Source organism: Paralichthys olivaceus, chromosome 15 (assembly GCF_024713975.1).
Source record: "Paralichthys olivaceus isolate ysfri-2021 chromosome 15, ASM2471397v2, whole genome shotgun sequence".
NCBI classification, from domain to species: Eukaryota; Metazoa; Chordata; class Actinopteri; order Pleuronectiformes; family Paralichthyidae; genus Paralichthys; species Paralichthys olivaceus.
Window position 1 is genome coordinate 13241829 of NC_091107.1, and position 17053 is coordinate 13258881.

General features: G+C 40.6%; 1 protein-coding gene across 4 annotated transcripts in view; it reads left to right on the plus strand.

The window, feature by feature from the left end:
- The window catches only part of LOC109628693 (disks large homolog 4), a 65859-nt gene that overhangs the window by 16084 nt on the left and 32722 nt on the right, over positions 1-17053 (plus strand). The window contains exon 1 of one of the 4 annotated variants that reach the window (XM_020085962.2): positions 8458-8801. The exons of 2 other annotated variants lie outside the window; for them this stretch is intronic. In XM_020085962.2, the coding sequence (XP_019941521.1) occupies positions 8700-8801 (102 nt within the window). In that variant the 5' untranslated portion in view covers positions 8458-8699. Of the gene's footprint in view, positions 1-8457; positions 8802-17053 lie in introns of those variants that run through there. One more of the 4 variants, XM_020085961.2, reaches the window with a different exon arrangement.

Consider the following 17053-nt stretch of genomic DNA (forward strand, 5'->3'; position numbering starts at 1 on the left):
CACCAAATGTTTTTGGCTACACATGGCTTCACAATACTTTCAGCATGCTCTAAAGCAGCTGAAAAGTTTAAAGTTGTATTACTGGAGAGAAACAACTTGTCAATGAAGTCCCTGGGATTATACTGACTTGGACCATTGATCTATGATGTAGATGAAGATGGTACTTGTGACCAGAACTGGCTTTTCATGCTACTCGTTTCTTAAGTGTTCACCAAATGGAAGAAACAACATAGTAGTATATAAAAAGTTAATGCACTCATCAATAAATATAATGTCATCTAAATACTTATTCCAGAAATTTGTATTGTTAAGGGCCCAAAGAAGTGGTGTTGATTTTGGTCTGATTTGGATGCACAATACATTCAATGTGCTAAACTTGTTGCTACTTCAGAGGTAACCAGCTCTGAAGAAGCAACAACTGGGACTCATGTACATACTACATAAGTGAAGGTGTTGATCAGGACAACAGTGGCCCCGTCACATCTGGTATTAACATGTGGTTTTTGTGATCTGATCACAAGTGGACAGGTCTAAGGTGTGAACGCACTCAGATTGGATAGCAATCCGATCACCACATTCGGAGGTGATCTGGGCCATGTGTCCGCATTCTTTTTAGCAGTGTGAACAGAAATGCTTTCTGGGCCACATTTGAAGGACCGCCTACTCAGCTGATGTCCTCTGTCCCGCTACAGTTTCACCATGAACTGAACCTATTTTTACTCTTATCTGTGCCCATACGCTGATTTGTTTGTGGCCATCGCCAAAATATCAACACTGACCACAACATCATGACTGATACTTTTCTTAAATTGTTGGAATATGTCTTCACTGCGGCTGCACAAGATTTATTCAGCACCTCCTGACTCTTCTCTCTCAGGACATCGGACACATCTGTAAACTCAGACTGGGTCAAAACAATTTAATTTGGTCTTAACTAACACAAATGCCATACATGTTGATTTGCATGTAGAGCGGGGAAGTGAGATCACGTTGTGTGTTCACGACAACAACTGACTCTCCAGTTCTGAGTTCAGTGTACGAAGTCGAGCTTCGGGGCTGCTGTTTGTGCAACAGCAGTGGAGCTGCTTCAAGGTTCTGTGGACTGAGTACTGCAGACGGTATTTACTTGCTGCATCTCAGTACTGCAACCAGCATGACTGAAAAAGTGTAGAATCCAATAATGCAAGTTTCATGTCTTATGAAATCAGGTGGATGTAGAAATGATTCCGGCTGCTCCACAAAACATGGCAGCTGTTCTCAACACTATGGGAACACTATGAGGAAACATGTCCCTTTACATGTGGATGGTGCTTGTTGCCATATAGTGATAGTGTTAGCTCATTAAATGGCATCTGCAGTGTGTTGCTTGGAAAACATACAGTGTCTCTCTTAGTGTCTATGTGTGGTTTAACAGTTTGAATTTAAATTTAAGGACTAAGTTTAAAAAACAGTTTACTATTTTAAATTGCCTGATAGACAGTATATATATAAAATCTGAATTATAATTGAATGTTAATCTGTCCCACCACTATTCATCATGCTCTACAAAACATTGTAATTGATACAATCTCATGTTAATTCCAATGTACAGCACAGTGTCGAATAGATTCAAAAAATGAAAACAGAGGGGCCGTGTGAAAAGTCTAAAGTGCTAGCAAAGCATGAAATAAGCCAGGCATGATACTAATGAAGGACTTAGTTAATGCAAATTGAAGTATATCTAGTGCCACATAGTGACTATACAGTATATTATAGCACAAACACCAGAGCCAGTCATTGAATTAACATGATCCTAAGGTTGCAAATGATGGAGAGGAGCAAGGTGTCCACATGTATTCAGATATTTAGCAAAACAAACTTTTTCCTTTGAGTTTAGATCCTTCGTCCACATGCACACGGCATCTTAAGTCACTAAAATGGAGATTTTTACAAATGCCTTCCAAGGTGCAGATTTTCAAAAACTTGTGTGTGTCTGTGTGTAAATGTAAAACAGATCATTTGGGAAACCATGACATGACAGCTTGTATAACAGGGGCCCCAGTCGATGTTTTCCAGGGCTTTCATCACCTTGTATAGTAATGTGACGCTAAGCAGCAACTCCAACTCGTCGTCTTTCCACACAAACAAATAACATTTCCTTTTCGGTTGCAACATAACAACTTGAGTGTGTGCCATAAAAAGGTCTCAGATGAGGAGGCAAAACAGATAACAAATAACTTTAATTATTTGTCATTATTTGACCTACTATTGATTTTATTTGAGGTTTCTACCACCAAAGAAGAATAAGCTCATTGAGTATGCTCAAAAAATATTCTCTGGTATTTGGACAGATTGTTGATATAGACTTGATCGCCACCGACTGGCTGGACATTCTTGTTTGTTTGATGAATATATTTTGTAAAACGAAGGTCACATGTACTGAAGGGAAAATCTCCTTTCAATAAAGCATCTGCAGTAGTGTAGAGAAAGGCCTTTAAGTGTTCTCAGGCTGGGAGAAAGATTTTTTTTAGCTTGTGGGTGGTTCTGGTTTATAATGGGCAGATTGTGGTACTGTTATGGAGCTTCAGCAGACAGGATGGTCATCTTTCTTCCACATTTTCCACATCACACATCATATATAAGTCTCAGATGGAGGACAGCTGGCAGAGGGTGGTCTTGGTACATTGCGGTTGTCTTTAGTGTGGGAGGAGGCACGGCACAACCAGACTGTAATAGAGGAAGTGAGGTGATGGCTGTGTAGAATTAGACCAGTGTAGTCGCTGTGAGACATTCTTCGCCTGTCACAGGAAGAAGATCATCCGTTAAGGCTTTCATGATTATGGTGTAGATGTTCTCATCCCATTTGAGGGTGGTGCAGATAATTATCCCCAAGAGCTCAATTTAACCATTTAATAACTCTCTCCAAACATGTCTGCAGCTTCCAAAGGGAGAAAAACAAGAGCAATCCCGGGCTAATAGATTTCTCTTCTTTTTTTTTTGCTTTTGAAGTGTGCACCATGCACACCATACTTCATGCATATATAACACATTGCTCCAGGTCATCACTGCTAGTGATGTCTCCATTCTGGCATGTTAAATTTACACAGCTGGATGGTTCTGCTCCAGACAGAACCAGGAATATCAGATGTGAAACGTTACAGTTTGCCTGTAGAGCAAACTCTGAGTGCTGCTGTTGCACCTGCAGCTGAACTGTGGCAAGTCTTCATTTAAATCCCTCTGCAATTTAGCACAAGGTGATATGGGCAAAAATGTTATCACAATAAAAAATGAAAAGCATCAATATAAATACATAAATGCCACGTTGTTATTATTCTTAAGTTTAAAGACTGATTTTTGCTCCTAAGTGAAGGTTGTGGTTTTAAACTATTCTTTATCAGCATAGATGAGAAACACTTGATAAACAGCAAACATTTTACAAATCTCACATAGAACATTAACAAACATGTATTATACCCCTCACAATATAGGACCCAGTCATTTCTTTCACCAAAGCAATGTCGTATGATATTAAATCTAAAATCAGATATTCAAGCAGAGAGAAACCAGATATAGCAGGTGAAGGTGTGAATACTATAATTCTCACCTTGGGTGTTTTCCTAGTCAGTAGAAAGTCTCAGAGAGATCCCCAGTTGTGTTTGCAGTGTAGACTATTTCAGTGTCAAAGCAGCTGAGTGCTGAGGGTAATGAAAGGCTGAAGCCTGGGGGCTCATTGTGAGCCACATTTCTTTCCTTGCATTTGGTGACAACCCACTGTTAAGAAATGATTTGGATACTCCAATTTCTTTCCATGGTGGTAGGTATGAATGGCTGTAAATACAATGACTTCGAAATCATTTCACTTCTGTAAATTTGACTATCAATGCAATGTAGCAAAAGGACATGTACACTAAAAATAAGGAAGATAATAGGGTGGAAATATAATTTATACATCCTTTATTAAGAGAAAGATTTCAATCAAACAAATGTTGTCATGCAGTAACAAAGACTCATAATCTCTGCTTGTCCCTTTACTAACACAACAGGGGTTATTATTAGGAGACAACAAAGGATGCGGTGATAACATGGACTGTGGAATCAATAAAGTTAAAAAATGCACCATCAAGGCTGCAACAAACCATTAAGAAATAACTGTGGTTTGACTAAAAGATGAGATACTCATTACAAGACAACCCCAATTGATGCTGCATTGATTTGGCCCATTAAAGCAATTATCATTCTCACTCCAGTGGGGTTTGCAATCCTCCAAATATGGGCTCAACTAAATTGTGCTTTACATATTTTTAAAAAAACTGCAAATTTTAGCAGATAGGCTAAGGATCAATGTAAAAATGCATATCTTAAAAAGAGAGTTCCAACATTATAGTATCTGTGCAGATTGTCATTTATCTGTCTGAATAACCCAAATAAATAAATGATACCTCAGTGACTTTGTGGGTCCAGAGTCAGACTTGTTATTGAATAGCAACTTTCCTTTTAACAGACATTTAAAGAAATCGGAATAATAGAAATAGTCTAAAGTCGTGGAATATACATTCAAAATGCAGCCACATAAAAACAACAATCATTGGGTCTGGATCAAATACCTTAGTATGCATGGAGTCAAGTAGAATTTTTCCAGTTTTGGACTTGTGATCAGGCTTTGATTTATTTCCCTTATTGTTTAAATAAAAGGTAAAGCATTAATAGTGTGTATTTTCTCAACCATTGACGATGATAAGAAGATACAAAAATAACTGCCCAACACCTCGAGTGGCCAGCAGATGAGAGAGAGAAAATGTGAAGTGTGACACATCTGGCTCTACCTACGGTGCGTTAGGCTTAGTACAATTTCTGGCACTCGCAGGCTCGGTAAGCTGCTGTAACAGCCTGTGGTGAATTATGCCAGCAGGATAGCAGCCTACTCTTATAGTCACAGTGCTTCTTCATATTCTCTATGAAGAAGAATGGAAAAAAAAACAAAACGCCGGCATGTGTCTCCCTGGTGCCGCATGCCGTAGTAGCATGACGACACACGTGTTTACATCCACCATCACCTGCGATATAGCGGCAGCCATGTTATATATATATGGTGACCGAAAAAAAGCTGCTGGCAAGTGGACGATTTGTTTGGAATCTGCCTCCCCCCCTGCAGATGTTGTCATGGAAACACTCCATCTCTTTTGGGTCACTCTCTATCATTCTCTCTCTCTTTCACACAATGCTGCATTAGGATGTTAATGCTTTACTCAACGTCAGAACACCACAGTTCAGATTTTCATGTGACTCCCACGCTTACATAACGGCTGTAGTGGAAGAGTGAAGCTACTTACAGCATATGATCGAATGACACTGTATCTATACTGATTATAGATAGGCAGCGTTAGTCAGATCCATCTTTCTGTATTACCTGTCTGAAAATGATGCTTGAATGAAAATATATGATTGAAGAGGTGCGGAACAGAACATCTGTTGTATAAACTCCTACAAATGGGCCTTTATATAAAATATCTGTAAAAAACTGAGCAGCCTAAGCATATGTTGTATAGTCAGGCCTTGGCAACATGACGTCCCTCCTGCTGTGCCTATACATGTCAAAGATGGTTGGTGACAAATAAACAGGTTTTCTAAGAAATTCCTTTCCCAAGTACAGCTGAAAAATAAGATTCAAATGTGTTTTATCCATTTGCATTGTAGAAAGTTTCTGATTGGATATTTTATCGTCATCATTCCTGATTGAGCAAGCTCAATAACCTGCTTTCACACTGGAGTTTGATGTAAGTGGGACGCTGAGAAATGTGTGGAACCACCTTTGTGTGGTTTTTGAAGAGCTGGCCCTTTGTGAGTCTGTGCGCAGTCAGTGCCAGAGTCCCATTTGAAAATCAATTCAGTGCTGCAATTCAGAGCATTCAGGAGTTTTCTTTCGTAGAAAACAACATCCACGCAAAAAACTGTTGTGGGTTTGAAAAATAAAAAGAGTCTACTCAAGTGTTATGTGATCAGAGATGAGAGTCAAAGTATATAGTTAAACCTACAGCGAGGAGAAACGTCATATATCTGGAGTGCTGAGAAAACACTGTGGAGATAGCTATGCCCACGCACTGAAACACACACACAGCTATCCTTATAAGGACATTGCATCGACTTCTATTCCTTGTGGACAGCCTAACTAAAACCGTATCCCTAACCATGACCAATTCACACCTAACCTTAACCTAACCCTAACCATAATTCACATCTTACCCCTGACCTCAACCATGCTGGCGGCAGTGACATTTTGCCTCAGTAGTGGGGTCATTGGTGTGGTGGCTGTGGCTCAGAAGGTCAAGCGGGTCGTCCACTAACTGGCAGTTTGATCCCAGTCTCTCCCATTCCATGTGCCAGCAGCATGTGAGTGATGTGTGAGACAATACTGCCCATATATGCACAGTTTGAATGGGTGAATGGAAAACTAGACACACACACACACACACACACACACACACACACACACACACACACACACACACACACACAGAGTTCTCTAGCTGAATATGAAGAATAGTCACCACGTCGTACTGGAAGTCATATTACTTTACAGAATGCTTTTAAAATCATATTTGTATTGATTGTATTGATCAACTGATTTATAGACTGATCTCTCCAGTAAACTGTGACAAGTGACACTAGTCTATTTCCCACTGTGCTGAGATTCATGACCTCCCCCTCCGACAAACCTGCTGACGTCTTAAGCTCATTGCAGATTTCCCAGGCAATCCCCAACTCTCTGAGAGGGTGATATGGTTGAAAAAAAAAAAAAAACATCAGCTGCACACTGGGCTATTTGGAGCGGTCTCCGAGTTCGATTTAACGCTGACGTCACCCGGGAGTGTTGAGCCCCGCGCCGCAGTCGGTCCTGAGATGAATGCACAATATTTAAATCTGGCCTACCTGGTTCTCTCACTCCACCCTGTGGGCTCAAGACGTCAGCACAATCACACACAGGAGTGGAGAGTCTCAAAACTAAATGAGACAAACAACTTGTGAAAGACATTAAGTCTGTTAGATCGAATAAAAAGATTATAATTTATGACAGCAAAGAAACAAAGAAGATGCCAATTATTAATATTGGTGATTATCTGGAGCTCTGTAAATACAGCTTTTATCTCTAAAGTTATGTTACAAATTATATTAATATTTATATCGTATATATATGTTAGATACCATCGAACGTATTGATGAAAATCATCAGTTACTATTTTAATTTAGGTTTAATATATAAAGTCAAACTGATCAGCTGGTTCTGCTCACAGCTTTGAGCAGCCACTTGAAATCTATATCAGTTCTGTAAGTGAAAAAAACATTTTTCCTATAAACACAAGTCTATTCCTAATAAATGTTGTCACTGCTTCAATCAATTCAATTGATTAAAACACATTTCTCAGCAGAATTTTAAAGGTGTACTTTCAGAAAGACACATTGACTTTAATTAACGTTCTGTCCTAATTTAAACTCTTTGACCAACTCCTTCGTAGTTTTGTGCACAACTGTGGGGTCTTTACTTTCAAATGATTGATAGCATTTCATTGATTGTGCACACTTACAACATGCAGATCACAAATCGGCATCAATTTGTTGTGGTGAATGAATTCAGCCTTCACGAGAAATGGCAAAGGTGCAATCTGTCTACTTTAACTTGCAGTATTTTTAATAAAGGAGCTCAAACACTGACAAAACCTGATGGAGGCTGTTGTAAAATGATGATCCGTTCTGGCTCAGTGACACATGACCTCCCGCCTTACCACCCACCTCTCCTCTCTCCCCATGTTTCTCCTCGCATCCCAACCAGTCGAAAGCAGATGGCCGCCCACATAGAGTCTGGTTCGGTTCGAAGGTTAAAACGGAAGGAAGGAAAACCTAAAAAGAAGGTTTTGACTTAACTATGAAATGTACCTGAAGATAGTGTATGTTGTGATTTGGCTCTACACATATAAAAGTGAATTGAATGAAGACCATTTGTATCCTTCAGGGGGGTTTGGCACAAACACTTCAGCACCTTGGACAGCTGCTTTGGCGTGTTCTCTCTCTATGGTCCAACAGGGGGCGCAGTGATCTCACTGTACCCTGCTTATCTTGGACTCTCACGTGCTTGTAAACCAGGGACTGTTTAATGTGGCATCAGAAATATCTCCCAGTTTCCGCTTCTTTGAGGAGAATGGTTTATATTTTTCCCCATACTTTAATATCACTTCTAGCCTCGAGGGATTAATGATCAAGTGGTGCTATCTCTCTCTGCACAGCTTTGTATATAATTATATATGTACACACACACACACACACGGGGACAGAGAGGTGTGTGTGTGTGTGTGTGTGTGTGTGTGTGTGTGTGTGTGTGTGTGTGTGTAAGAGAGAGAGAGAGAGAGAGAGAGAGGGGGGGGGGGGAAGTAGAATATTGTGAATGATGCTGCCAGTGTTCAAGCTTTGCACAACATGACAGTGTATATGCGGAACAGACATGAGTGATCTGAAGTAGTTCGCCTATTGGAGCCGGGCACCGTGACACGGTCACATTTCTACCGGGCATCCCTCTCCATCCCTCGACCCCCACTCCGCGGATCTCCTCCGTCCATGCACCGCGTCTCTCTCTCGGAGAGTGGCGGCGGAGCGACGAGCTGCGACCGGTCTGTGCTGTCTTGTGTTGAGGAAGAGGAGGAGGAGGAGGAGGAGGGTGAGCCTCTGGACTGATGTCTCTGCCTGTCAAGAATCTGAAGTGTCTGTCGCCGGTCATGTGCCAGTGTAAGGTCATCTGCAGCAACCGGACCCTGTCGCTCATGTTCGGGTGTAAGGTAAGCAAGTCTCCGGGGCGCACGGTGCCTTCACGGCGGCCGCGGTGTTTGCAGCAGAAGCAGCTCCTCTCTCTCTCCTCTTTTTTCTTCCACATCCTGCACTGTTGAGTTCGTGCAAACGTGTAACGAGACTAAAATCAAACAGAGACGCGTGTTTGTAAACGCGGAGTTTTCCGTTTGTGTCACAGCTGTGATCGCGTCGCCTTCTACGGCTCATTTGAACCGCGCGTTTTCCCTTTTTACACAACCACCAATTAGCACAGTGATCACACTCTGCACCTACGGCTTCCTCTCTGGTCCATATGCTCTCAGGCACCTGCTTATTCTCACAAAACCTTTACATCACCGCCAGCTCCTGGTTGTTTCCCATGCTCATATGGCTGATTTCCATGTAGCATGCTTGGCAGACTGTGGTTGTGTTTGATGAGTGTTTTTCTCCACCATATATGTCCATGGTGATATTTAATGAATGAAACATCAATCACCATCAGATGTCCTCCACTCTCTCTCCTTGAGGTGTCATGTTGGAGCTAAACATATGGTTCACATGTGGCCTTATTGTGACCTTGGGAAATTCACTTTATTGCTCAGGGCCACTAACATATCATTCATCATCAGGGAGGCTGTGCTGCAATGGAGGCTGAATCGCAGCTTGAAATCAGGTAGCAGGGACAGTGTCGCTGCTGCTGTGGCCTACTGATGAATCACACCTCGTACCTGCGTGTTTATGGATCTGGACTTTGCATCTCGCTGTCGAGTTGAAAATGCGCAACCCAAAAGAAGCACGATCGTTCATTCATTCAGTGATCGTCCATTACGTCCCGGATCCTCGCTCCCTCCCTCTCAGCTTCAGGTGTTTCCAGTATGGCAGCCAACTCAGAGTTCCCTCACACATGGCACTCTAGTCTGTTGCTTTCACCAAGCCAAATACACTCACTCCAGGATTTGTGGAGACTCTTTGCCAAAATGATGTGTACAAGTGTACAGAGCTGCGGATCGTTTGTCTGTCAATTCATCTACGACATTTTGATTTGAGTTCCATCTATTCAATACTGTTCATATTTAATGGTTTACGAATCATTAAATATGAAATAGGTGGATATTCTTGTTGTATTTCATTCATTTTTCCTTTGCTAAGAAAAGGCCAATTTCTATATTTGAAAGTTACTGCTGTTAAATGAATGTGGGTGTTTGCTTTCTGGATTTTTAAAAACGGAGGTCCTGCTGTGCTGAGTTTTACTAGCACATATAATCCCCATGTGTCCCCACACCACACTCCTGGCTCACATCCTCTTCCTCTGCATCTCCATTTGAGACACCACGTCTTCGTCGTGGGAAAGTAAATCAAAACTCTCCTCCCACAGACTCAAATTGCTGCAGTCATCATGATCAAACATTAATTCTGTGATAAAAGCAGATTTCAAAAATGGGATTAACGGCTCAATTAAAAAGAATTGTGCTTGGTTTAATGTAGTGTAATGCTGGTCGGGACTGATCTGGCTTATAATAAAAGGGGTTCCGCTCATCTTACAGCAGATACTTTGTTTTTGAGAATCAAATGTTGCTGTATTTGCAGCCTCTATCGTGGCAAAGTTAATTCTGTCCTTTGAAACATGCTAATCACCTGAAAGATTCAAGATTACCGTCTTCATTGTTGTGCAATACCCAAATACCTTGTTGGTTCACATATGTCCTGCAGGTTGAAACAGCTTGTGTTCAGTCTGTTGCAGTCTCATGGTGCCGTTTTTTTCAGTCAGATCTTTTGGGATGCTGTGTATTGCAGGGATGTGATTTTTTGTTCTGTTCTTCTGTATCCATTTTTTATACAAATTTCTTGGTTTTGCTGCTTGGATTAATTCCCTGCATTCTCCAGCAGTACTGTATGTTTGCTACACATCTGTGTTGCAATAACTGCTCATTTTCAAGGTTATTTGTTTGAATAACCTTTGTCCTTAAACAAAGCCGGCACAGAGCCTCTCACTCATCTTAAACGCAGGATCTTAATTAAAAGAATCTTTTTGTGGCTGGAAGCCTTCAGCGGTACTTTAATGTGCTCTTTCATGCCTAATGCTCATTGATGGCCTCACGACATTTAATCAAGACGCACCGCCTCGCCGAAGTTTGAAGGTTTACATTTCAGCACGCCGCTCACATTGAAGGGCACGCAAAGTAAACTAGCTAAAGGATTGAGTTCAAAACGGAGCATTAATGTAATGAATGATTTACGACTCAGGGATCAGCGTCCCGTCATCTCAATATCAGGATCGATGATCAGCTCCCTCTGAGGATCGATTCTCAGACGTCTTTACTGGAAAATGGACAGGAACCCCACCGTGCTGTCACTCATTACCAGCCAGACAATCAAATGATTAAGAGTAATGATGGAGACAATATATAAAAGGCAATATTAAAGCAGAAGTATGTGTTTTCTTTAGTGCAATAAGCAGTTTGCGTGTTATTTGAGGCAGTGGTTTTCCTTCCTATGGATTTCACCCATGTCATCCTGCTGTTTGTGGCCTCTTGCTTTATGAAGAGCAGTGAACTCTGACAGTGAGCTCAGAGAAATGCAGCAGCAACAATGTGCAGAGTTCAGGTGCAAGATTGAACCACTCAGTGTCATCACTACCGTGCTAACTTGCACTTAGCTGTTATCATGGACGGCAGCTGGTGTTGTGTGAGCGACAAATGTGCAGGAGGAAAAGCAATGTACAGAAATGGCCCTCGTTCGTCTACAACAAACATGGATTCCAGCAGCCTCACAAGATGGCAGCTTTGGAGTGGGTCATCCATTAACCAGAGGGTTGGTGGTTCAATCCCATGCTCCGCCAGTCTACATGCCAAAGTGTCTTTGGGCAAGACATTATTGTGGCTCCTCCAGCCGAGTGTGAATGATGTGTAATGGAAGCATGTGGGAATAGCTGAATGTGACTTGCAGTGAAAAGCGCTTTCGGTGATTGTTAAAGCTAGGGTTGGTAATCCTGGAAGTGCGAGCATGAGCATGATACACTTTCAAAAAATGCAACGGATACATTCCACCTCTCCATTCGCCCACTCACCAAAGCTAAGGACGAACAAACCCATTAACGAGCACTGTCTGGCAACTGCTAGAAGCCGACTTTTCAGTGACTCACTCGCTAACTACAAGCTATCGTTTCAGCTTCAGCGGTGTATGTCTCTCCGCTGAAAACTTCCGTCATGCACATTGAGAGCACAGGCAGGGTGCATGCAGTTAGTGACATACAGATATGCTGACCATTCAGACCGGATGAAATGATTATGTATATTTGTCCTGCGAAGGCCACAGACAAACAGTACAGACAAGGACATAATATATATATTTTTAACTCTCTCTCTCTCTAAGCATCTGGCACAGATATGCATCAATGACCTCTAAAATTACATTCAGTCTCAGTGCAGTGAACAAACAGAATCCAAGTAACTCACCCTTCAGTTCATGAGTATTCATAGAAAGCAAAACACATAAACAGCATTTCTCTTTCTTTTTTTTCTAAACAAAACTACAGCAAAAATCAGTCACAAAGACATTTATTTTCCATTGTTAAAACTTGTGTTTATATATCATTAGTGTCTTGTTATGTTGAATTTGGATTTGAGGAGTGAGCTGTTTATTGAGAAAAATCTCTTTTTACTGTGGGGACAAAACCAATAAGAAACAAGCACATTTTTTAATTGGCAAACAGCAGTGCTGCAGACCTGTTTTTGCAGGCAATCTCATAGGATAACAGGAAATACAGACCCCTGCTATAATTGCACATGTTTGTTACTAGTGTATTACCATTTACCAGTCTTTGTGCTGTGTGTTAAAATGGCCTCCAGTGCAACATACATAAAAACGCATGTACTCAGCATAAAAATGGCCCGTGCATGCTTGTGTGGATGGAGGGGGAGGGGAAGAAATAATCAAGACCACTGGAGCATGTGTGTGAGACCTGTGAGGAGAAATGAGGGGAATCATTTGAACCTGAATTGTTAACTTCAATACAATAAAGCTTTGAATTAATTTGTTCTGTTATGTTTTGGGTCAGTTTTACAAAGTCCATTATTTTGCAACGTCAGGATGAGGTGGTTATTATCTAGCTTGATGCAACGGAGACTTACAATATCCACGCAATCTTCAGATTTCCTGACACATCATCTTAATATTGTTCCTATCTTGTCTTAGAAATAAGCGATAAGTTCCTGTGAAAACAGGCTCTAGACAGTCAGAGCAAAAACCACCCCCACTGCACACAACCTGCACCAGAAGGACGACAGCCAAGCACCCACTATACGCCGCAATTTACCGTATCTATGACTCTAATCTGATTATTAAATTCCTGGATGATACATTTGTGTGGGTTTTTATCAATGATGATTCATCCCACAGAAATGATATTCAGAATCTCATTAATTTGACTTGGATGAACATAAATTAACAAGCGAATTAATCAGGCTGAAGACTAAATGTTGCATTTCTAAAACAGTACTAAGCATATAAGTACGAGAAGGGAAAAAATTGTGTTTTCTTTATTTTTTTATGACATATGACAGATGGTGAAGGACGCTCAAGAGCACTTCAGGGATCTTGGTTTTCATTCTTAGAGAAAGTCTTGGACAGTAATACGCTTCAAAACATGTAGCACAGAAAGTGTCTTTACATGTTTAATCAAAGTTTGAACAGGATAATCTAAACCTTGATGACCTCCCTGGGGGAAAATGTACTGAACCAGTCAAGGTGCTAATCAATATCACTATTACACACCTTTTTAAAGGTGGAGTCGTCTTATGTTCCTTTCTTGGAGATTGATTTCTGATTGAATTTAATAAATGTATAATAAATTACAAATGAGTAAATGCATTTCTAGGTAAAAGCTTTGTATTTCACTGATAACTTCCTGCATTACAATGAGATTAGAGCGACTACACCCAAAAGCAGACTTAAATTTGGGTGAAAGAGGGTAAATCTAGAGCGTCTCCATTGGGGGATTAGAAGCTTGTCTTTGTTGTAGCCCCACTTTTTGATTTGACTGGATGCATTGTTACATTAAAACCCTGCCTGGTGCCGCTTCAAGCATTCTGCCCCAATGGTAAATGTAGAGCTCTGCTGCTGCCGCTGGTGCTGCAGCATAGCTACAGGATACCAACACTTGTCCAAGTGTTGTACTGAAACTCCTTGGAGGAAAGACTGAAAGTGAGCACCAGCAGAAGATGAGTGAATTTCCTGTCTTCTGAGACTCACAACAAATACGCATGAAGGAAAAACAGTTGGACTGTTCGGCCCATTTGTGATAATGCAAATGAGATGAAAGCTGTGTTTGGGGTTTGGCGTGTTAGGAGACATTTAAGAGTGAAAAGCAACACAGAGGGCAACAAGGGCTGTATACTGGTGGACTGTGATGGAGATGCTGAAGTTCAGATGAGCATCAGAGACCCTAACCCTCTCTCATGATGTTCTGTCAAAGTGACAATGAGGGGCGATGCTGTGTGGCAGATGGGAAGCGTTTCCTTGTATTGGCCTTGAAAGTGGCTGCTGGTTTAGAGGTTAGAGTAGATGGGTGTGAAGGTTTGCAACTATGACATCCAGCAGGTGTTCTGGCCTATGTGCAGGGAAGTAAACTCATTTTTACAGCATTACTGATGGATGAATTAGAGCCTGGATCACAGTTTAAACAAGAGATATAGTGTAAAATCTTTGTTCATACAAAGAAGATTCAAGATTTTCTTCCTTCTTCCCTCTAAAAAATTTCATGAAAATCGGTTGATTCGTTTTTGCATATCAATGCTAACTAAAACACCAAAGACATAACCTTATTGGTGGAGGTAAAAATGGCTGCATAATTGCAAAGAAACATGTGTCATGTATTTAACAGAAAAGCTGGATACCAAAACTTGTGCTTAACTGCATTTATGTACAATTAATTTCCATTTGTGTATTCTTGATGAATATTTTAATAAGCTGGTTCTGCTCAATTTTAAACATATTTAAACACCAATGTATTTTTATCTATCTTCTAATTTGGTTTAATTCAAGCACATTCACCTGTCCAGATTTACATCACTGCCTCACACTGTCCTGCATTCAACTAAATTCCAACATGTAATTCCTTCTTATGACGCTGTGAAGTGACACGAAGTCTTGCTGTATCACTCAGCATAAAATCCCCTTGAGATCATCTAAGCAGGAAATGTTCAAATTAATCCTAACATAAAAAAGAAGGATTTATTATCATTAAAGAAAATGCAAATAGATGATCTTGCCAGAGCTTAAATTTTGTGGAGATGCTGCAGGGATTTGCCACCTTTAATTTACACCTGAAGAGCTTCTGGTGGTTGATGTCACACCCTGCACAGCAAGTGCATTTGAAGTCTAAGTATCTCTGGAATGATTTGCCTGAGAGGTGAGATTAGCTTTCATTCCATTACCTAATGCACAGCAATTCAAACGTTCAACGTTGGACCTTGAGTTACAGAGGACGGTAGATAGGGTTTGACATTTGCTTTACATTAAGTTGAACCATTAAAGGAACAGCTTATTTAGCCAATGTATAAGTATTATTACAGTACAGGTGGGCCAGCAATAATCTCCTTATATTCACCTTTCCAACTGAGTAATTCCTTACAGATGTACTGGTGGCCTTCCATTAAGATACAATGATACAATAAAGCCTGTTAGAGGTTTTATTGGGGTTTAGTTTGTACATTACAACCAGTTTTTAACCCTCCTGCAGGTGACCAACCGTTTTCTGACATGATGTTCCATTATGTTTACTAAACAGATTATATCATATTCAGTGAGTTTTTCATGTATGTATCCAGGCCTGTGTTAATGTAACCATGGGCCTGATGGTGAATACAACATATAAGATAAGAGAAGACATCTTTTGTATAAATTCCACCTGTATAACATTTAAATGAATCTCTTGTTGCACTGTAAAAGAAAACATTGAGTCAGATTATAATATAATATATATTATATTATAATAAGTGTATGGTGATTTTTGGGGGTTTATTTGAATGACTTAAAATCATACAAAAGTAAATGGGTCTTATTATTCATCAGAGAGTTACTTACAATAGTTCAGGTGAACCACAAAGACTGTGGCGAAACATTCCTTTTAATCAAATCAACTATAGTTTTCCTGATGTTCTCCTGACACTAACACTGATGTTACCATTTGTAAATTCACTAGATGCAGAGTTCTATTTGGATCTGCACCAAACTGCACACACTCACTATCAGTCCCCTATATAATTAATTAAAATTAATAATGTCCTATCTCACGATGATAAAGACAGTGGAAAGTAAAAAAACCTTGGATTCTCCCCATGATCCAGATCCACATCAAAATGTAATGGGTTCTTCCCTGACCCATACCACATTCTCTCATCAAGTTTTGTGTTGATCTGTTCATTAGTTTTTTGCATGAATCTACTAAGAATCAGCAAACAAACAAACAAAACACCTGCAGATAACAACATAACCTGCTTGGCGGGACAGTGCACTTTCAAAGGCCTGTAGCCAAGACCAGACAGTGAATCAGTGTGAAATTGTGCAGCGTATGAACCTCTGTTGAAATGTGTTGACAGAGAAAAAAATATAACCCCTGTTCTACTTGTCGTCCCAACGCGTCGCAAATCACAAGCACAGTTTATAGTTGATGCGAATGGCCACACACGAGGGTGGAGTGGGAACCCAGCTGTCATCGAAAGTGAGGAGATGCAGTTTCATTTAAACAGATAATGGTGCAGATTTTCAAAGAGTCCCTTTTTGAAGGCATTCATTGAGTTACACTCGGATGTAATAGAAATAGATTTCAAGAATCGGAAAGAGAGCTTAAGAGACAAGTAGCATCTGGCCAATCATAACATTAAGTGTGTGTGATGGTCCAGTCGTCAGTTGGACACAAATGGTTGTATACTCGACCCAAAGTGTTATTTGGATGCTTGGATAGCTTTGGTCTCTACGATGGCCAGATTTCAATTCTCCTTCAGGCGTGACTGTTCGGAACAACTATAAACGATATTGATTTCCAACATGATCTTATACGACGTAGTTTTGATAATAAGCGTATAGCCCGGCCCTCAGACTTATTTGCCGGTGTAAAGGTGTTTGGGAGGAGGGGGTTTATGAGACTATACCCGACCATCCATCTGACAAGCATACTGGCCCCTGAAGGCATCATCATCTTGGGCAGAAGTTCTGTGTTGATCATCGCAGGACTCAGAGCTGCCTGTTCTCATAGAGACAATTA